This window comes from Capricornis sumatraensis, chromosome 4, assembly GCF_032405125.1.
Source record: "Capricornis sumatraensis isolate serow.1 chromosome 4, serow.2, whole genome shotgun sequence".
Lineage (NCBI taxonomy): Eukaryota > Metazoa > Chordata > Mammalia > Artiodactyla > Bovidae > Capricornis > Capricornis sumatraensis.
In genome coordinates this window covers 101,574,150-101,595,746 of record NC_091072.1, presented here as the reverse complement: position 1 = coordinate 101,595,746, position 21,597 = coordinate 101,574,150, and the positions used below count along the sequence as shown (strand labels likewise).

General features: G+C 49.9%; 1 protein-coding gene across 1 annotated transcript; it reads left to right on the top strand.

Annotated features, from left to right (window-relative positions):
- The first annotated feature begins 462 nt into the window (after positions 1-462).
- Positions 463-21,558, top strand: ERBB3 (erb-b2 receptor tyrosine kinase 3). The gene is made up of 28 exons (XM_068971640.1): positions 463-548; positions 3,962-4,113; positions 4,655-4,841; positions 5,540-5,665; positions 6,276-6,341; positions 6,510-6,628; positions 6,737-6,878; positions 8,813-8,926; positions 9,028-9,148; positions 11,572-11,645; positions 11,821-11,911; positions 12,350-12,555; positions 12,876-13,005; positions 13,218-13,308; positions 13,531-13,685; positions 14,085-14,138; positions 14,480-14,621; positions 15,314-15,433; positions 16,505-16,603; positions 16,797-16,982; positions 17,150-17,305; positions 17,555-17,630; positions 17,813-17,959; positions 18,275-18,372; positions 18,460-18,645; positions 18,801-18,872; positions 19,295-19,589; positions 19,775-21,558. Exons 1-28 carry the CDS (start codon positions 467-469, stop codon positions 20,293-20,295), a joined length of 4,008 nt encoding a protein of 1,335 aa, XP_068827741.1. The 5' UTR covers positions 463-466; the 3' UTR covers positions 20,296-21,558.
- Positions 21,559-21,597: the final 39 nt, after the last annotated feature.

Sequence of the window (21,597 nt, the reverse complement as noted above, 5' to 3'; positions counted from 1 at the left end):
GGCGAGGCCAACTCGCAGGGGGTCGGGCTTTGGAGCGTTCTCTCCCCACCCCCATTACCTTTCTCCTCTGGAAGTATTTGGGGGCGTTCGGAATCTTGGACTCCGGGAGAATAATTAGGGCGAGAGCCGTTTAGGATCTGCGCGGCCAAGCTGCCGGCCCCTGGGCGTGGGGCGCGCTAGCTCGGGGCGGGCCGCCGAAGCTCCGGCAATCGCTACTCCAGCCTCGCGCCCGAGGGGGCGCGGCCGAGACTCACCCCCTCCCCCTGCGCTCCGTCCTGCGCTCCCTCGCAGACTCCACTCCTCCCCTGCCATCCCGCCCCGGACTCCGGCTCCGGTTGCACTTCGCAGCCTCCTCTGCCGCCGCTACCGGGGTCGCTGGCGGCTCAGGTGGCCCCGCTTCGATGTCCTAGTCCAGGGCCCTTCCCGGCCGGCTTGGGCTGGGTTCCCCTCACCCTCCGCTGGAGTCATGAAGGTGAACCGGGCTCTGCAGGTGCTGGGTTTCCTCCTCAGCCTGGCCCGGGGCTCCGAGGTGGGGAATTCGCAGGCAGGTAAGCGGCGCGGGAGCACAGGCGGGCTCCGAACCCGGGATTCCGAGCCGGATTCGTGGGGTGCCGGAGGCCAGCGGCAGGAGCTTGGGCTGCGCGAGGCTGGGCTGTGAAGCCCCCTCCGGCTGGGACCCCCTGGGCCGGGGACCGTCAGGATGGGGTTCTCGGCGTGGTCCGGGCGGGGACGCGATTCCGGGACCTGCCCCCCGGCCACCGCCTCCTGGGCGCCTCGCAGACCCTCAGATTTGTCTCTCCGGCGGATGCTGAAACCATTCACACTTCTGAGGACCCTGCAGGGACGGGAACTAGGACCTCCATTCTGTAAACGTGAGGGGGTGATTGGAGGTGGAGAACACGGAGGAAGCGGGACACGGAGGTGGGCGTCTCGGTTTACTCCAGACTTCTTTGGCCCCTGGGGCTCAGCAAGCTCCAGTTTCGTTGTTCTGCCGACAGGGCGGAGCTGTGGAAGGGGGAGAGGTTGTTGTTCTCTAGTGTTGGAAAACAGGAGTGACACCTCTTCCGTGAGTGGGCCTGCCCTGGGGAGAGTGGAGATTAACCTGGGGGCTAAGTCCAGGGGACAGCAGGGAGAGTGGCCACGCAGAGGCTGACTGCCCTCGTTCTCTCAAAATAATAAAGTTGGCTGGTCTCCAACTTGACTAAACTTTTTTAAGCCCCAGATCAATTTAACCAATATTTACTGAGCATCTACTATGTACAGAGCCCCGGACCACCAGCTATAGGGTTAAGGATTTCCAGCCGCTTTATTTCAGCCTTTTCTCTCCCCAACTTGAGGGCTGACAGGGCACCTGTCCTGTCTTCTGAGCCCCCTATCATGGGGAGGGTCCTTCTCAGACCCAGCTTCACCCCCACTCCCATTCTGTTTATTGTCTGGCCGTCTCCAGCCGTCTAGACAAGAGTCAGATCACCCCTCTGTTCCTCCTCCCACTCCCATGCCAGCTAAGCCCCCCTCTTTGGGGTGTCTCTGGGGTGGTGGACAACTGAGGGGTGCTGGGGATGCTGGCATTGGAGGAGTTCTGTTGATTTCCTCCCCTCCCCCCCAGATCTCAGCTTGGGGTTTGGCACTGTCAGGGCCCCTTCCCCAGGGTGGGAGTGGGAGAAACACCTGTGCTTCCCTCACAGTTGCTGGGCCTAAATTTAGACCCTGGGATCTTGGGATGTGAACACTCCCAGCTGGTAGAGGGCGGGGGTCTGGGCACTGGAGTGGGAGAGATGGAGTAAAGTGACTGTCTCACTGTTCCACTCAGGCCCCTGGAATCTTCAGCTGGGAACCCAGGAGTCCTGGATCCTGGCCGGCTTCCCTGAGGGAGACAGGAGGCAGGCATGGTTGGGTCTCTTTACCCTTTATCTGGCTCCTGCAGCCTCTGGGCATCCGGCCCCGTCTCAGTCCTTCTATAGCCCCTTTGTCCTGGCGGTGATGGGGGCGGGGGACTTGGGGGAGAAGGCCTCTGGCTGAGGAGGGGCTGGAGATTCTTGTTGCGACCCACCCCAGTGCTCTCAACCAAAGGGGAGCCCCGTGACACTGGCCCTGCCGGTGCCCCTGGTCGCTGGGTATAGCAGGGACTTTTGAATTCCCCTCCCCCTCCACTCCTCCCCTAGATGCCTGGTTCCTCCTCAGAGGTGTTGTTCATAGTTTCCCGCCCAGCCCTTTGCTCTTGTTTGTGTAATATGGACTTTACCCTCAGGGTGGCAGGGAACTGGGACCTCTAACACTGTAGTCTCCCCAGCTCGACACAAAGTCTGCACAAACACATGCGGGCAGGTGGGAAGGATGGGGCCACCTGCAATACTCCCTAACAAGGAAACCCAAGGACGGAACGGGCTAGTAGGGGAGCTGTGTACGTGTTTGTCTGCGTGCGAATGTGTGTGCGTGTGTACACACACACACCCTGCTTCCTTGTGCAGAAATCTTGGCTCCTCCTTTATCTGGGGAGAAAGGTTGGCGCCTTGACTTGGAAGAGGGGGTGTCCTGGCAAGAAGGGAGTTGGGGTGGGGCTGTTGCAGAAACGACCAGCCTCCTAGTGGTTTTCTTTTCAACCCAAGGACCCTAGGGTTCCCAGGCACCTCTGGGAGCTCGTGTCTGTTTACTCCTCTGCTGGGTCTAGCTCACCCTTTTCCCTTCATGGGGAGTGATAGGGAATGGGAACCCCTCAAAGGTCGAGTGGTCAGACTAGGGGTGCATCCAGGAGGAGGAGTTGGGGCCTCACCCACCTCCCTTCCTCCATTCCCACTCCTGCCTCCCACTAGGCTGCCACCGCCTCAGGGAAGGGCGGCTGGAACAGGTGGTATCTACCCGTTCCCCTGCAGCCTTTCACTGAGCCAGAGGAGAGACAGGGTAGGGCTTCAGGGTCCAAGATTGACCATAAGCCCCCATGTCCTCTTCCACACTTACAAAGTAAAATGAACCTCCAAGACTGACAGTGAGTGAGGATTGAGTGAGTGAGCGATGTTTGGAAGACTTTTTAATGGATCTCCTCTGACAATAAAATTGGGTAGAAGGCTGAGACTGGAGGCAGTCGACTGCTGTTTCCATCCAACTTCTCTGTATTTGCTGAAAAATACTCTAGGGCTGGAAAGTGTGATGCGGAGAGAGCTGGCATGTGTGGGGATGAGGAAAGGAGTGAGAGGGAAGCCAGAGTTTAGGGAGGGGTGCGGGGTAGGCAACCAGCTCCCTGTCTTCCAGCTTGAAAGACAAAGCTTACATTGACCCCAACTACCACCATCACCACCACCACCAGAGGCCCCCCGCTAGTGAGGTCACTGGTCTGAACCCAAGGCTTGAGGGTGGAGGGGGGTTGCTGCTGAGGACAGGGTGTCTGGGGACAGGGTGGAGCAGCCCCCTCCTCCAAGATAGAATTGCCTCATTGTGGGCCGGACTGTGGCCCCAGGCACTGCCCCCACCCTCTGCCCCCATCCCACCCTCCCTAGACACAATAGGGGCTGTGTGCTGCCCCAAAGAGATATTTATTCCAGGACCTAGAGAGGCAGGATGGGGGTAGAGAAGTGCCCGGTTGGAGTGGGGGCGGGGAAGAGGAGGGTAACCAAGTTGTGGTCCATTTCTAACTTCTTAGGGAGAGGAAAACAACCCCACATCCTCCTTGATTAACTCCTTAGCACCCAAAGTAGTACCCAAAAGAGGCCCAGAGGAGGCCCAGGTGGGAGAAGGAAATCTTTTCACCTTCCTGTTCAGGGGGATAGTGAAGGGATTTTGGGAAAAGAGGAAGTTAAAGCTCTCAGTCTAGCCTTGGTATCTGCCTCTAGGGTTGAGGGTTGGGGGCAGCTGCCTTCTGGTCATGTTGAGTGTTACTAGAGGAGGGCGACCAAGGGGGTGGTCTTGGGGGGACGGGGCTGAAAACTTATGTCTAGCCCCCTGCCACTCTCCCCTCCACTTGGAACAGTGTGCCCTGGGACTCTGAATGGGCTGAGTGTGACTGGCGATGCTGAGAACCAATACCAGACACTGCACAAGCTCTATGAGAAGTGTGAGGTGGTGATGGGGAACCTGGAGATCGTGCTCACAGGACACAACGCTGACCTCTCCTTTCTGCAGGTTAGAGCGCTGACCTTCTGTCTCAAGTTCTTCCCCCTTGTCCTCCCTATTGAAGCCTGTTTCCTGTCCTCGGGGCTACCCTGTGCTGGAGCTGGATGGAGCTCAGCATTCCTAAAACTCAGTGGTTTCTAAGATCCAACCCTGTGCGTTTATGGGTTAGTGATTGGAATCTAGGGCCTGTGGACTGGTGGCTGTAGCTGGGGATACACAAGGGCTGGCCACAAGAAGGAGCAGGGGTGGGGTAGATTCTACACCAGGGACTGAGGGGCACCTGGAAAGGTGAGGCAGGGATAAGCAAAGACCGTCCTGGCATGAGGAGCCCTTGGAAGGAAAGGCTTGGAGCCTAGAATTTCTCAATCATTTCTGCAACCCATCTTCACTTGTAGAAGTCATGTGGCACCTGCTATTCCCTACTCCAAAACAGGACCTGGAAAGAATTAGAGGAGTTAGAGGTTCCTCAGTGCCTTAGGGAGGGAAAGGGGACTGAGACTTCTTGCCCCATTTCTTGTCCCTCTCACCGACGCGATCTGCTCCGTCACAGTGGATCCGAGAAGTTACCGGCTATGTCCTCGTGGCCATGAACGAGTTCTCTACACTGCCACTGCCCAACCTCCGAGTGGTGCGGGGGACCCAGGTCTACGATGGAAAGTTTGCCATCTTTGTCATGTTGAACTACAACACCAACTCTAGCCACGCTCTGCGCCAGCTCCGCCTTACTCAGCTCACTGGTCAGTTCCCAGTGATTCCTTCCAAGCCTGCCCTCAGCCCGCCCGCTGACAGGTGCCTCCTTGACCATGGCCCCAGACTGCTCCCTCTAAGTGCCCTGTTCACGGCGCCCACCACCTTGATCACTAAGGTGTAAAGGTACACTCCTCCTTTAACAATAGAGAGATAGCCCTAACAGGGAGCTGGGGCGTCTTGCCCTGGGGGAGGGCCCTCATGTCTTGGTGGGGCTGAAGTTGGAGCCAGAGCTGTTAGCCATTCCTCTAACTTCAGTACAGTGTACCTTAATGTCCCTCCTCTGGGAATGGGAATCCCTTCCCCACCCCCAAGAACCAGCCCCCCCACGCCAGAGGGCTACAGGCTGGGTACTAAAATTCTCCCTGTCCCAGTCAGCTGAAAAACAGGCAGGTAGGGCACACAGGGGTGTGGGTGTGGGCTTGAGTCAGGGATCTTCTCTCCTTTCCCTTCCCCTCCCCCACTGGCTCAACCGGATCTGGACAGGTGTCTGAGGAGGCAGGACTTTGTTTCAGCCTGGCTCCTCCTCTTGTAAGGCGTCTGCAGTTTGGACTTAATTGGATGTATCTGTCTACTCCACATCTCCTGCTTCTGACTGGGGTGGCCTCTCAGACTGGTGGGGAGGGAGGGAAAAGGAGGGACTCCCCTGACTAGCCCTTGACCCTGGCACTGGTCTTCCCTTCCTCAGAGATTCTGTCAGGGGGTGTTTACATTGAGAAGAACGAGAAACTTTGTCACATGGACACAATCGACTGGAGGGACATTGTGCGGGACCGAGATGCTGAGATAGTAGTGAAGAACAACGGCAAGACCTGTGAGTGGCTATGATCAAGACTGCCCCCCACCCAACCAGAGTGACTCCCTTCCGCTCCTCAGTATGTCCCTAATCTGAACCCAGTCTCCCTTGAACAAACCTCAGGCTCTAACCCAAGGAGCTTGCCAAGTGGAAGGAGGTCGGTTGCCTAGAACCGGAACTGCAGAAGCAGGGTGCCAGGGGAAGGGGCTGAAGAGCTCTGTGCTGAGTGAGAAGCCAGGTCTCGACTCCAGATCCATTTCTCTTTCCACTCCAGCATTCTCCCTTCTTGGAGCCCACCCACCCCCAACTGCAGGCTGCCACTCCCTGTCCACTTACTTGCACATATTCCTACTGAGTTCAGTTTGCCAAGAAGAACCAAATTCCTGGCTTGAGACTGGGCTGAGCCCGACATGTGCCCCAGGCCCTCCCCTCAGCCGCCCTGTGGGTGGTGTGGAGGCGCGGCTCCTCCCCTCGCTGACAGGTTCACTTGAGCCCAGCCCTGCTCTGCGAGCGCAAGGAGGGACACCGCCCTGGCTCCTCGCTTCCCGGGACTGGGTGCCTGTGTGCTGACATCATACCCTGTTGATTTGAGCAAGCCTTTTTGACGGCCTTTTTCTCTCCCAATCAGGTCCCCCCTGTCATGAGGCCTGCAAGGGGCGATGCTGGGGTCCTGGACCAGAAGACTGTCAGACATGTGGGTCTACTTCATTTTAAAAACTTCAAACTCATGTACACTTTCTTATCCTTTTCCATCCAACTCTGTCAGGAGGGTGGGGATGAGCCTAGAGGGCAAGAGGGTGAGGGAGAGCCTCAGAACATAGTCCCAGAAGCCCTGACAGCTGTGCTTCCTCCCCTTCCACAGTAACCAAGACTATCTGTGCACCGCAGTGTAATGGTCACTGCTTTGGGCCCAACCCCAACCAGTGCTGCCATGACGAGTGTGCAGGGGGCTGCTCAGGCCCTCAGAACACAGACTGCTTTGTACGTACCGTTGCCACCACCTGACTGTTCTGAAATTGGACGTGGGCTTTGGGGAGGAAGTTAGGGTACATATGTCACATGAGTCTTATAAGCCTTCTGTGTCCCTAGGCCTGCCGACTCTTCAATGACAGTGGGGCCTGTGTACGCCAGTGTCCACAGCCTCTAGTCTACAACAAGCTAACTTTCCAGTTGGAACCCAATCCCTATACCAAGTATCAGTATGGAGGAGTGTGTGTAGCCAGCTGTCCCCGTAAGTGTCTGAAGGGAAGGAACAATGGGAGTGGAACCAGGATTTTATTCTTTTAGCCGTTTTTTGCAAAAATTTATTTATTTATGAATAGTAGCGCTGGATCTTCGTTGCTTTGCGCTGCTTTCTCTATTGCGGTGAACCGGGTTCTTCTCTTAATTTCAATGTGTGGGCTTCTCGTAGTGGAGGCTTCTCTTGTTGTGCAGCACGGGCTCTAGGCATAAAGGCTTCAGTAGCTGTGGCTCATGGGCTCTACAGCTCAGGCTCAGTAGTCGTGGCACATAGACTTAGTTGCTTCACTGCATGTGGGATCTTCCCAGACAAGGGATTGAATCTGTGTCTCCTACATTGGCAGGCAGGTTCCCTTCCACTGTGCCACCAGGGAAGTCCTATCCATTTTATTTTTTTAATATTGTTTTTGCCACACTGCACAGCATGTGGAATCTTAATTCCCTGAACAGGGATTGAACCCATGCCCCTTACACTGGAAGCACAGAGTCTTAACCATTGGACCACCAAGGAAGTCCCTGACAGGATTTTATTTAATCTTATTCTGTGTGTGTGTGTTTGTGTGACCAGCGACCTGCTGTTTTTAAAATATAACATTTATTGCATAGATGGTTTGATACAAAAGAGCTTTTCTTCTCATTTTGAATTTGGAAGTACTATATGACTGAAAACAAAGAGGAAGGAAAAATACCAAAACTGAACTTGGGATTTTCTGTTCATGTGGTATAAACCAATTTTGTATGTAACATGTAGCAGCAGTTTTTAAGTTCCCTTTAGAAAAATATGAATTCCACACATTTGTTATTTTGTCCTGTTTAATTCATGGGCTGAAATCACTAGGATCAACTTCTTTCTAGAGGAAAGAGAGAAACAGAGAATGGAAGGAACAGTGAATCTTTCTGAAACCAGCATCCGACTGACACATAGCTTCCCCGGAGCTGGTGGAAAAAACAGTCCTTTGGGTTTTCTGTTTTGTTTTCATAGCCGGAGGTTTTATGTAGTGATTGAATCTCAGCATCATGTCCATAAATCACAGAGAAAAACAAAACAGAGAAACTTGCACCTCAAAAAACTTTTAGGAAGATCTATTTATGTGTCTATACCTATATACATACACATATATATATTGGGTAAAAACCCTGTGAGAAGGAGAAAGAGAATCAAAGAAAATGTATAGAAACAAATTAGCTGGACATGCAAACTAAGCTATGATTCATCCAGAGTTTAAACAAATCAAATTTCACAGTTTAGTATTGGGGGAGGGGACAGAACAACAAACAAATGATACATCTTCCAACTTCACTCATAAAATGTGGCAAGACTTTTATCGACTTCAAGGGTATAAATGAAGTCTAAATAAAACTTTAAATCAGTGGTGATTATTTTGAGTGGCAGTCCTGGCCATGTTGCCAGGCTGGTTCCTGCTATATATCTTACCCCAGGGGTAAGCACATTCTACTCCTTAAGTTGTGCTTCCTCCCACAATATGAACCAGGGTTTTAGATGAAAATTTTTTTTTTTTGGCCATGTCCTGACTAGGGATCGAACTCAAGCCTTCAGCAGTGAAAGCATGGAGTCCTAATCACTGTACTGCCAGGAAATTCCCTAGATGCAATTTTAGGAGGTGAAATGGATCAAGTTGGGAGTTTAATTGAGAGTGTAAAGGGCAATGGGTTGTGATCATCATCATCCTTAACAAATGGCCCCTATGTCCTGTTCCCCGTATCTGTTTCCCCATGACTTCCACCAATTGCTTCTAGTTCTGCTTTTGGGATCCAAAGAGCAAAGGGCCTTTCTAATCCATGCTTAGAATCCAGCACTTAAGGAACCTCCGGTGGTCAATTGGAGCAAATCCATGCAGATGAGGAGGGAGGCGGTTCAGCTGGTAGTTGGCAGTGTTCGTCCCTCATCTCTTTCCTCTTTCCTAGATAACTTTGTGGTGGATCAAACGTCTTGTGTCAGGGCCTGTCCTCCTGACAAGATGGAAGTAGATAAAAATGGACTCAAGATATGTGAACCTTGTGGGGGTCTGTGCCCGAAAGGTGAGTAAGAGATGGAAAGGAGTTGGTGAAGAGGCACCCTTTCCCCTGAGACTACTCAGCCCCGACCCCTCATCCCCACACTGAGCCTCTTCTGTTTGCAGCCTGTGAGGGGACAGGCTCTGGGAGCCGCTTCCAGACTGTGGACTCGAGCAACATTGATGGATTCGTGAACTGCACCAAGATCCTGGGCAACCTGGACTTTCTTATCACTGGCCTCAATGGGTTAGAGATTCTGTTTTCATTCTCTGATCCCCAACCCCGTCAATCCCCTCACAGTTCATTGCACTGGTTCAAGCCTTCATACGGGGAGCTGATCAGGAAGTTAGATCATAAAATCTTAGAGATCACAAAGGACCTGGCAGTGCTTAATCCCCCAGGGCTTGAATCCCCTCAGACACCCCTGAACAACCCAGCCACCTGAATGGCAAGGGACAGGGACAGAGTGTCCTCCTTCTTAAAGGTTTCTAAATGTTCTGAAGTTGGATACAAATCTGTCTCCCCATGACTTCTAGCTGTTTCACCTAGTTCTGCTCCTTGGTATGGAGCCACAAAGAGCAAGGGACATTCCAGTCCACAGGACAGCGTTTACAGTGAGTGTGTGTGTGTGTGAGAGAGAGAGAGAGAGAGAAAACGTTAGGACCACCTGTCTTTGGACAATATTATATCTAAAGTTGCAAAAAATGGTATAAAGATTTTCCATATGCTCTTTATTCAGATCCCCCAACGGCACCCCACTCCAGTACTCTTGCCTAGAAAATCCCATGGGTGGAGGAGCCTGGTAGGCTGCAGTCCATGGGGTTGCACGGACACGACTGAGCGACTTCACTTTCACTTTTCACTTTCATGCATTGGAGAAGGAAATGGCAACCCACTCCAGTGTTCTTGCCTGGAGAATCCCAGGGACAGGGGAGCCTGGTGGGCTGCCATCTATGGGGTCGCACAGAGTCGGACATGACTGAAGCAACTTAGCAGCAGCAAGTGTTAACAGTGTACCATAAAAAAAGGAAAGGAAAGTGAAGTCACTCAGTCCTGTCCGACTTTTTGTGACCCCATGGACTGTAGCATACCAGGCTTCTCCATCCTTGGGATTTTCCAGGCAAGGGTACTGGAGTGGGGTGCCATCGCCTTCTCCAGTGTACCATATGCTTTATCATTTCTCTCTCTACACAACACACACACGCACACACACACACTCATTATATATGCTCTTGTTTTTCTGAACCACTTGAAGGTAAATTTCCAGACATGGTGTCCTCTCACCCCAGTGACATTTCAGGGTGTATTCCTTGAAAACAAGAACGTTTTCTTACTTAACCACAGTACATTTGTTTAAATCAAGAAATTAGCACTGATACAAAATGTTATCTAATTTACAGATGTTAATCAGATTTCTCTTAATTGTTTTACTGATGTCCTGGATCAAACGTGTACATCCATTGTCTCTTCAGTCTCCTCTAATCTGTAACAGTTCATGTCCGTGACATTGTTGATGAGCACAGGTCAGGTGATTGGTAGAATGTTCTTCAGTTTCGGTTTGTTTAAAGTTTTCCTCACACCTAGATTCAAGTTAGGCATTTTTTTTTTACATAATTATTTTTTATTGAAATATAGTTGATATGCAATATTACATTAATTTCAGGTGTACAGCCTAGTGATTTGACACTTACATGCACTATAATATCACCACAGGTCTAGTAACCGTCTGTCCTCAAATAAAATCATTACATTATTATTAACCATATTCCTTATGCTGTATATTACCTCTCTGTGACTTATTTTGTAATTGTAAATCTGTACCTCTTTTTAAAATTTATTTTTAATTGAAGGATAATTGCTTTATAGTATTATGTTCGTTTCTACCAAACATTAGCATGAATCAGCCACAGGTTTACCTATGTCCCCTCCCACTCAAGTTAGGCATTTTTGATACTACAGGCGTATTCTCAGTGCATCATATCAGGAAGGCACATGATACTGATCTGTCCCATTACTGGTGATGATGCCTCTGGCCATTTGGTTAAGGTGGTGTCTGCCAGCTTTTCTACAGTAATATTATTTTCCCTTTTCAATTAAATTTCTTATGGGGAGATGCTTGAAGCAGTTTTTTGTGTTTTAAATATTTATTGGGCTATGCCAGGTCTTAGCTGTGGCATGTGGAATCTAGTTCCCTGATCAGGGATCAAACCCAGGCCCCCTGCATTGAAAGTGTGGAGTCTTAGCCAGTGCACCACTAAGGAGGTCCCCTGAATCAGTTTTTATGAGAATTGCCAAATGATGATTTTCTAACTCCATTGTTGTTGTGTTGATCACTTGCTAAGTTGTGTCCAACTCTCTGTGACCCCATGGATTGCAGCCTGCAGGCCTTCCTGTCCCTCACAAATAAATGCCAATTTGTTGGCTTTCTGGTATTAGGCAGAGCCTTTCCTTCCTATTTATTTATGTGTTGGTGTGTTTAATCTGTGTGGATACTTGTTTTAGTCAATGTTTCATTGTCTCTTACAATCATTATTCTAGTTAACCAGTTCAGTTATTCTTGATTCGCTCAAGCTGGCTCTCGTGAAGAATATGTATTTGGAAACTAGGCATGCTTACTGCTACTAGGTTATGCTTCTACTTTGTTGACTGTTTTTCACTGTTCTTCCCAGAGACCCCTGGCACAAGATCCCCGCTCTGGACCCTGAGAAGCTCAATGTCTTTCGGACAGTGCGGGAGATCACAGGTGAGTGGAAGGGGAAGAGGCTACCCTTTCTGAGAGGGCTAGATGAACCACTGGTACAAACTGCAGTGTAACCACTTGAGAAAATTGTGTCCCAAGCAGCAGGGGAAGGACCAGGTGAAGTTGAGAAGGGAAGGGAAGAGACTCCCCACTCATACAGCCTTCTCCATCCCCTCAGGTTACCTGAACATCCAGTCCTGGCCCCCCCACATGCACAACTTCAGTGTCTTTTCCAACCTGACGACCATTGGGGGCCGAAGCCTCTACAAGTAAGTATGAGGTGTGGAGGCAAAGAATTGTTTCTTAGGCATCTTGAGTGAAATATAAGGCCTGGTCTCACACCTGCTTCCCAAATGGCACTAGTGGTAAAGAATTTGCCTGCCAGTGCAGGAGACAGAGATGTTATGTGGGTTCAATCCCTGGGTTGGGAAGATCCCCTGGGAGGGCATGGCAAACCACTCCAGCTTTCTTGCCTGGAGAATCCCATGGACAGAGGAGCCTGGTGGGCTATATAGTCCATGGGGTGACAAAGAGTCGGACATGACTGACCGACTTATACAGTGGGAGTTTGATGGGGCACAGGCTACAGGAGGGGAAGTCCCTCTCAGTGACTAGTTCAGAGCAAATTTGTTGAAGGAAAATGAATCCAAAGCATGATCAGTTTTTCCTCTGTGGTCTCCCCTCTCATCTGGTCTCCTTGCTCTCAGCCGGGGCTTCTCACTGTTGATCATGAAGAACTTGAATGTAACGTCTCTGGGCTTCCGATCCCTGAAAGAAATTAGTGCTGGGCGTATCTACATCAGTGCCAACAGGCAGCTCTGCTACCACCATTCCCTGAACTGGACCAGGCTGCTTCGGGGGCCTTCAGAAGAGAGACTGGACATCAAGCATAATCGGCCCCGCAGAGACTGTGGTGAGGGAAAGGGCCCAGGACAGATGGATGGGGGAGTCAAGTGGGAGAGGGGTGTAAAGACTGCTCTGCCCTGCAAGTGGGAGAATGGATGAGGGATGAAGCCAAGGAAAGGGGGACATTAGACTGGAAATAGTAATGAGCAAGTGTTCTTGCCTGGAGAATCCTAGGGACAGGGGAGCCTGGTGGGCTACCGTCTATGGGGTTGCACAGAGTCGGACACGACTGAAATGACTTAGCAGCAGCAGCAGTAATGAGCAAGAGTAAGGAAAAGGCTTGTTAGGAGACCTCAGGCTCCTCCTAACCCAGCCCTTCCTTTCCAGTGGCAGAGGGCAAAGTGTGTGATCCACTATGCTCTGGAGGATGCTGGGGCCCAGGCCCTGGCCAGTGCCTATCTTGCCGGAACTACAGCCGAGGAGGTGTCTGTGTCACCCACTGCAACTTCTTGAACGGGTACAGTGAGGGGAGAGAGTCAAGAAGGGGTAGGGGGGATTGGGCCCTGGGAGGAAGATGTTCAGGTGGCTCCTGAAAACCTTCAGACAACTTTCTGCATGTGCCTTGGTGGGAATTAGGTAGGAGGCCCTGTGGTTAGGGGATCAGGGCAGGTCAGGCCTTGGAAGTGACTCCCCTTTCTTTACGTCCTGCCCCACCCCCCACCCCCACAGGGAGCCTCGTGAGTTTGCCCATGAAGCTGAATGTTTCTCCTGCCACCAGGAATGCCAACCCATGGAGGGCACTGTCACATGCAATGGCTCGGTACAGTAGCAGCACCAGGATCTCTATGGGAGAGAGGCAGGGTTGCCCTGGAGGGTCTAGGGAATGCTGTGGCCAAAATTCAAGGCCTTAGAGAGGCACAGGGAGGCCAGATGATGCTAGGGCCTGAGGCCGGAGGAAACCGAATGACTGGGTGAGTTCTTGTTGGGAGTATGGAGTTGATCTTGAGATCCCATACTTCCTGACCATCTCTCTTCCACTCAGGGCTCTGATGCTTGTGCCCAATGTGCCCATTTTCGAGATGGGCCCCACTGTGTGAACAGCTGCCCCTTTGGAGTCCTCGGTGCCAAGGGCCCCATCTACAAGTACCCAGATGCTCAGAATGAATGTCGGCCCTGTCATGAGAACTGCACCCAGGGGTCAGTGATGGGATAATAAAAGGGTATTGGAGGAGGGGTAGGAGCACAGAACTAGGGGGAAAGTAGAGCTTGAGGAGACCAGAAAGGAACTATGATGTAAGAACCACTCCCAGCTGCGTAGTGAAGGACTGGAGAAAAGGAAACTCAGTAACTGCTCAGAATGATACCACAATTTGAGAGACCTGGAATAGCCTCAACTCAGGGGAGTTTCATTCAGCAGAGGGACTCAGGGAGAGTTGCTGAGCCAGAGATGGGGCCATGTCTTGGGATATGCTTTGGACTCCAGGACTGGATGCCATGGAAGGGTCTGAAACAATGTTATATGTTGAGGCTGCTGGAATTGAGCCTCCAGTGGGAGTCTCCCAAGCTCCCATTTAAGGAGCTGACTTTCTTCTCCAGGTGTAAGGGACCAGAGCTACAAGACTGTTTAGGCCAACTGCTGCCACTAATCAGGTATGGTGGGCTTAGAGGTATAGGGAGCTGGGGATATTTGGGGAAGCGCAGTTACTTCCTGCAAAGAGTTGAGTCTATTCATTCTGGCCTTCTATATATAGGCTACTATCATGGGACTCAGGGACACAAGAATCCAGGTTTCTGGCCTTCCCTTCCTAAAATTAACTTGCAGTGGTCTTGGGGTGGAGATTGAGGTTAGCCCCTTCATTGCTCAAGGATATATGCAGATGTGCAGGTTAACTTCTTGCCCAAGATCTGTTCTATACATTTAGTACAGGTATAAATGACATTTGTCCAGGGAGCGTAGACCCAGGATAATTCTGGGCTTCTCTGTTCTGCAGCAAAACCCACCTGGCAATGGCCTTAACAGTGGTAGTCGGGTTGGCAGTGACTTTCCTGATCCTGGGCAGCACTTTTCTCTACTGGCGTGGACGCCAGATTCAGAATAAGAGGGCTATGAGGCGCTACCTGGAACGGGGTGAGGTGAGTGTCTATCTTACCCTGGAAACGTGCCCTATACCATCACCCTTGGAGAGCCTCTTCCTTCCCCAGAGCCTTGATCCCTTTCTTCAAGGAGGTAGTATGGTCCCCCGGAAAGGACTCTGCCCAGAGAAATGGGAAACTCCTGATTTTGCCATTAATTTGCCATGTGACTTTGAAGAAGTTACCTTCCTTCTCTGCCTGTTTATGCACATATACAGAGGAAACAATAACACTCATCCTTACAAGATGGCTGTAAGGGTAAAAGGGGATTTGTGAAAATGCTTTGAAAAACAGAAAATGTATAAAAGTACTCAAGGCATGGCTTGAGCTCCTTCGCTGGTCACCTGACACTATCACAACATTGTTGATTGGCTGTACTCCAGTATAAAATAAAAAATTCAAAGTTTGAAAAATTAATCAACGTGATAGTATTACCAACCCTCTCCCCTACCCCTCTATCAAAGGGAAAACCTAACCCTCTTGATTCCTGATCTCATGAACACAACTTCCTCAGTCCTCAAGGTCTGTTATGCTCCGATAGGCCTGAAATGTTTTCTAAGACTAGAGACATTTCTCCTCCTGTTCCCACCCCTTCAGGCTTTGCTGCTCTTGGCAGGCACCTGTGGCGAGGGGCCTGGAGATGGACATGGGAGTGGGCTTTCCTGAGTACCTCCTTCCCATCTGTTCTGCAGAGTGTAGAGCCCCTGGATCCCAGTGAAAAGGCTAACAAAGTCTTGGCCCGAGTCTTCAAAGAAACAGAGCTGAGGAAGCTTAAAGTGCTGGGCTCCGGCATCTTTGGAACTGTGCACAAAGTGAGTGGCCCACAAGAAGATTGGGGAGGTGGGGAAAGGATCTAGGGCAAGGAGGAGAGAGATTGGGGAAAGATCTTTTCATTCCATACCTTTTAATAGTGTTCTAGGTCAGACTTCAAAAACTAGCAAACTCAGAAAAAAAGAGATCAGATTGGAGAGATTGGAGGTTACCAGAAGTAGAGGTGGGATAGAAAAGAAAGAAAGTGAAGTCGCTCAGTCATGTCCAAATCTTTGCTACCCCATGGAGTATAGCCCATCAGGCTCCTCTGTCCATGGGGTTTTCCAGGCAAGAATACTGGAGTGGGTTGCCATTTCCTTCATCCAGGGGATCTTCCCAACCCAGGAATCAAACCCAGCTCTCCTGCATTGCAGGCAGATGCTTTAACCTCTGAGCTACCAGGGAAGCTCAGGTTCTCCATTGGGGTAGGAGGAGGAGGAATTGGATGAAGGCAGTCAAAATGTATAAACTTACAGTTATAAGATAAATATGTACTAAGTGATGTGCGTGCATGCTAAGTTGCTTCAGTTGTGTCTGACTCTTTGCGACCCCGTGGACTGTAGCCTGCCAGGTTCCGCTGTCCATGGCATTTTCCAGGCAAGAATGCTGGAGCGGGTTGCCATGCCCTGCTCCAGGGGATCTTCCTGACTCAGGGACTGAAAATGCATCTCCTGCAGTTCCTATACTGCAGGCGAATTCTTTACCGCTGAGCCACCCGGGAAGCCCACTAAGTGATGTAAAATGTGATAAATGTAATTAACGCTGCTGTATGCTATATATGAAAGTAGTTAAGAAAGTAAATCCTCCCAAAAGTTAAGATTTCCCATCATAAGAAAAAACTTCTATTTCTTTAATTTTGTTTCTCTCTCAGATGATGGATATTCACTAAACTTATTGTGGTAATCTTTTCATGATACATGTAAGTCAAGTCATTATGCTGTACATCTTAAACATATACAGTGGTATATGTCAATTATACCTCAATAAAACTAGAAAAAGAAAAAAAAAGATCCAGGGAAAGGAGTAGCCTGGGAAGAATGACCTTAGGCTGACTCCTGCCCAAAACTTCCCAGGGCGTGTGGATTCCTGAGGGTGAATCAATCAAGATTCCAGTCTGCATTAAAGTCATTGAGGACAAGAGTGGACGGCAAAGTTTTCAAGCTGTGACAGACGTAAGTGAAGGCAGGGTGTTCGGTGTGCCACTAGGAGAGGATAGCTATTAGATACAATTATGTAGAAACACGGTCTTGTGTTAGCAGGTACTATATTAGCCACAGAGATGTCCCTGAATGTTGGGGGAGCCCTGGTCTGGTTTTATGTGAACCTGTCTGTTCCCAGGATGACCTTTCTTGTTGTGTCTTTTAGCACATGCTGGCCATCGGCAGCCTCGACCATGCCCACATTGTACGGCTGCTGGGACTGTCTCCAGGGTCATCTCTGCAGCTCGTCACTCAGTACTTGCCTCTGGGCTCCCTGTTGGATCACGTGAGACAACACCGTGGGGCGCTGGGGCCACAGCTGCTGCTCAACTGGGGAGTACAAATTGCCAAAGTGAGTGCGAGGAGCCTGGAGGAGTTTTAAGACGGAACTGCCTACAGGCCTGCAGGGAGGGGCCCAGGGGCTTGGAAGTGTTGAGAGGTGCCTGAGGGTTTGAGGTGATTCTGGGACTCAATTGAGAACCAATTTCTCCAACTTTAAGAAAACTTCCTTCCCTACAGGGAATGTACTACCTTGAGGAACATGGCATGGTGCATAGGAACCTGGCTGCCCGAAATGTGCTACTAAAATCACCTAGCCAGGTTCAGGTGGCAGATTTTGGGGTTGCTGACTTACTGCCCCCTGATGATAAGCAGCTACTGTACAATGAAGCCAAGGTAAGGTGATGCAAAGGCTGGGTAAGGAGTGGGCGTGGACTGAAGCATGGGGATAGGGAGCGAGTGCTCTGTGGTCTCCTTCAGAGGCCATCAGATGCTGCAGGGGCAGTTCAAGGAGAGGAACCTGGAGATGCCAGAAATAAAAGTTTATAGAGCACAAAAGGAAAGAACAATGGAGAACCTGGGTTTAGAAATGCTAAGACAATGTGTAGAAATCAGCTGGTAATGCTTTTGTCTTTGATCCCTCAGACTCCAATGAAGTGGATGGCCCTGGAGAGTATCCATTTTGGGAAATACACACACCAGAGTGACGTCTGGAGCTATGGTCAGCCCATCTGGATGCCCACCATAAGATTAATAGCCCAAATTCCAAAGCTGCCTTTTGAGACCCTTTCTTAGAATCTCTAAGCCCTTCAGATCCTGGGTCAGATCAAGCTCTGCCTTCCCTTAATCTGCATGCCCATGTCTACTATTTTGCCATCAACTAGTCATGTCTTCCTATACCAGGAGTGACAGTTTGGGAGCTGATGACCTTTGGGGCAGAGCCCTATGCAGGGCTGCGACTGGCTGAAATACCAGACCTGCTGGAGAAGGGGGAGCGGTTGGCACAACCCCCGATCTGTACCATTGATGTCTACATGGTCATGGTCAAGTGTGAGTTACCTGCTGATCCCAGCTTTTTTATTTTTTTTTTACTTCATTATTGCTTCATTGAACTGAAGAAAAAAGAAAAATAAGGGCACAGATAAACAATGCTTAGTGATGAAAAGTGAATACCCAGAACAGCGGTGCATGCCCCAGATGGTCTCTGCCCAATAAACATTAAGCACTTTCCACATTATTGTGATGCTGTTGGATGTCAGGCTTTCCACACAAAGACAAGGGAACAAAGCACTGCTATTTTATAAGTGACTTCCCTCCCTATTCCACTCCCCTCTTATGGCTCTGCTTCCTATATCTTATCCCCAGGTTGGATGATTGATGCGAACATTCGCCCGACCTTTAAAGAACTAGCCAATGAATTCACCAGGATGGCCCGAGACCCACCACGGTATCTGGTCATAAAGGTGAGTAGAGACCTGGAGGTGCCAAGATCTAGAGAAAGGGGAACTTGGCTGGAGCCAGGATCTATCTTAACAATCTCTGCTTCATAGAGAGAGAGTGGGCCTGGAACTACCCCTGGGGCAGAGCCCCCGCCTCTGACAAACAAGGAACTGGAGGAAGTAGAGCTGGAGCCAGAACTAGACCTGGACCTGGAGTTGGAGGCAGAGGAGAATCCGGCAGCTACACTAGGCTCTGCCCTTAGCCTGCCAATTGGAACACTTAATCGACCACGTGGGGTAAGACACTTTCCAGTTTCCTAAGACTTTATAAGCCATCTGTACACCTGCACCCTCATGAACTCCACAGATGTCCATATTAATTACTCAAAGGCCTTTCTAGTGAGCAGATTTCTCTCTTAATCTAAATCTCTTCCTCACTTTTTTCATCCTAGAGCCAGAGCCTTGTAAGTCCATCATCTGGATATATGCCTATGAACCAGGGAAATCTTGGGGAGGTTGGCCAGGTAAGGTCTGTTTAGGAGGAGGCCAAGATGCTATACTTAAAGTGGATAACCAACAAGTACCTACTGTATAGGGCAGAGAACTCTGCTTCAAGATTCTGTAACAACCTAGTTGGGAAAAGAATTTGAAAAAGAATAGATGCACATATAACTTTGTTGTACACCTGAAACCAACATAACATTGTTAATCAACTAGGCTCCAATATAAAATAAAACATTTTTTTTTAAATTAATAAAAGAGGATACCAAGAGTTTGGGTGGCAGTGCCTTAGGATTGGTAGGTAGTAGCAGGGGAGACTTTGGAAATCTCGTTTGATCAGGGTTCTACAAAACAGAAGGTGCTGAACAGCCCAATCTCTTTCTAGACAAATTTCTCTTCTTTGCTCATTTCTGTGTAAATCACCACGTATTATTCTCCTCCTTAGGAGTCTGCAGTTTTTGGAGGCAATGAACGGTACCCCCGTCCAGCCTCTCTGCACCCAATGCCACGGGGACGCCTGGCATCAGAATCATCGGAGGGCCATGTGACAGGCTCCGAGGCTGAGCTCCAGGAGAAGGTGTCTATGTGTAGGAGCCGGAGCCGGAGCCCACGGCCAAGGGGAGACAGTGCCTACCATTCCCAGCGCCACAGCCTGCTTACTCCTGTCACCCCACAGTCCCCACCAGGGTTAGAGGAAGAGGATGTCAATGGTTATGTCATGCCAGATGCACACATCAAAGGTGCCTGATTCTGCTCTGCTTTCCTCAAATCTTTCTCTAATCCTCTTTTTGCAGGCTCCTCTTAATCCTTTTGTCTTCTCTGAGCATATCCTTCCCTATTCATTTTTTCCTAACATCCTTCTACTCCCCACTGCCTATTACCATGAACTAATACCACATACCTAACCTCTCTTCTCTACCCCTAGGTACCTCCTCCCGGGAAGGCACCCTTTCTTCAGTGGGTCTCAGTTCTGTTCTGGGTACAGAAGACGACGATGATGAGGAATATGAATACATGAACCGGAGGAGAAGGTGCAGTCCATCTCGTCCTCCTAGGCCAAGTTCCCTCGAGGAGCTGGGTTATGAGTACATGGATGTGGGATCAGACCTCAGTGCCTCCCTGGGCAGCACACAGAGTTGCCCACTCAACCCCGTGCCCAACATGCCCAACGCCAGCACAACTCCAGATGAGGACTATGAATATATGAATCGGCGACGTGGTGGAGGAGGTCCTGGGGGGGACTATGCAGCCATGGGTGCCTGCCCAGCCTCTGAGCAAGGGTATGAAGAAATGAGAGCTTTCCAGGGGCCTGTACTCCGTGGGCCCCAGGTCCACTATGCCCGCCTCAAAGCTTTACGTAGTTTAGAAGCCACTGACTCTGCCTTTGATAACCCTGATTACTGGCATAGCAGGCTTTTCCCCAAAGCTAATGCCCAGAGAATATAACCCTTACTGAGGTGCTCAGGGAGCATTTGATGGCAGCTAGTGCCTCTGGAGAGTAACCCTCTTCTTGGTCTCTCTCCCTCACAGGTCTCAGCCCCATTTCCTAGTCCTAGACAATTCCATTCAAACTATGGAGGCCTTAAACACTTTGACACAAATTTCTTGTGGTTATGTAGCCAGCTGTGCACTTTTTCTCTTTCCTGATCCCAGGAAAGGAGATGGTTTTCCCTATTTTGTGTGCTTTCCCAATCCCATTCCTCAGCTTCCTCAGGGGAACTCCCTGGAGATATGAAGGATTACTCCTGTCCCTTTTTCTTAGACTCTGACTTGTTGACACTAGGCTTTAAAGTATGCCTTTATTTCCCTTTAGACTTTAAAGGAAGAGGAAAGGGGGGAACCTGGCAGGGGAAAGGAAAATTTTGGCTTACGATCCTTAACCCTGCAGAAAGAATGAGAAGTGAAATCTTGTGGAGTGAAGAAAGAGGTTGGGAGTAGATATTAATGATTACTATTAATTGAGCATTTACTATGTGCCAAGCATCCTGCTAAACTCTACCTAAATTTATCTCATTTCATCCTTGACATCAACTCTGTGACCTAGGTATTAGCCTATTTTACAAATAAGGAAACTGAGCCTTAAAGAGGAACTTCCCTGATGGCTCAGTGGGTTAAGAATCCGCCTGCAATTCAGGAGACACAGGAGACACGGGTTCGAATCCTGGGTCGGGTAGATCCCCTGGAGGAGGGAATGGCAACCCACTCCAGTATTCTTGCCTGGAGAATCCCATGGATAGAGGAGCCTTAAAGAGATTAAATAAGTCAAGTAGCAGGTCCATAATTCAAAATCTTCCAATGCATGTGCTCTTACTGTAAGGTATCAAGGAAAACTGATGTAAGCCAGAGCCCTGGTAAGGGGCATTGTCTTCTTGTTTTTGCACTGAATCAAGTCTAACTCCAACAACTACTGTAGCCTCCTCCTTCACCCTGACCTCTTATCCTAGAAGTGGAAGGGGGTGGTCAGAAGGAAAAATAACTGGACATCTCTTTGTAAACCGTAGCCTACGTGTGCTGTATATGAGCTCCACCCAAGGGACAGATTCACGGAGGTCCCAAGAGCCACTTTCAGGAGCTATTCTCATCCAGTCGTGGGAAGCTTCCAGTAGGGATAGAAAGAGGACCCAGCTTCAGACCTCTGTCCCTTTGGATGGGAAACTGGGGTATCTGTTTTTATCCCTGAAATTTTTTGTTTTGTTTTTATACGTCTGAATAAAAATGCCAAAGTTTTGCAGCTTTCTGTCTGTCAAA

Excerpts from the sequence above, each read along its gene's own strand:
- ERBB3 (XM_068971640.1), top strand. The coding sequence starts at position 467 with ATGAAGGTGAACCGGGCTCTGCAGGTGCTGGGTTTCCTCCTCAGCCTG. Across the intron at positions 5,666-6,275 it reads GAAGAACAACGGCAAGACCT|GTCCCCCCTGTCATGAGGCC; the intron begins GTGAGTGGCTAT and ends TCTCCCAATCAG. Across the intron at positions 13,686-14,084 it reads CATGAGAACTGCACCCAGGG|GTGTAAGGGACCAGAGCTAC; the intron begins GTCAGTGATGGG and ends TTTCTTCTCCAG.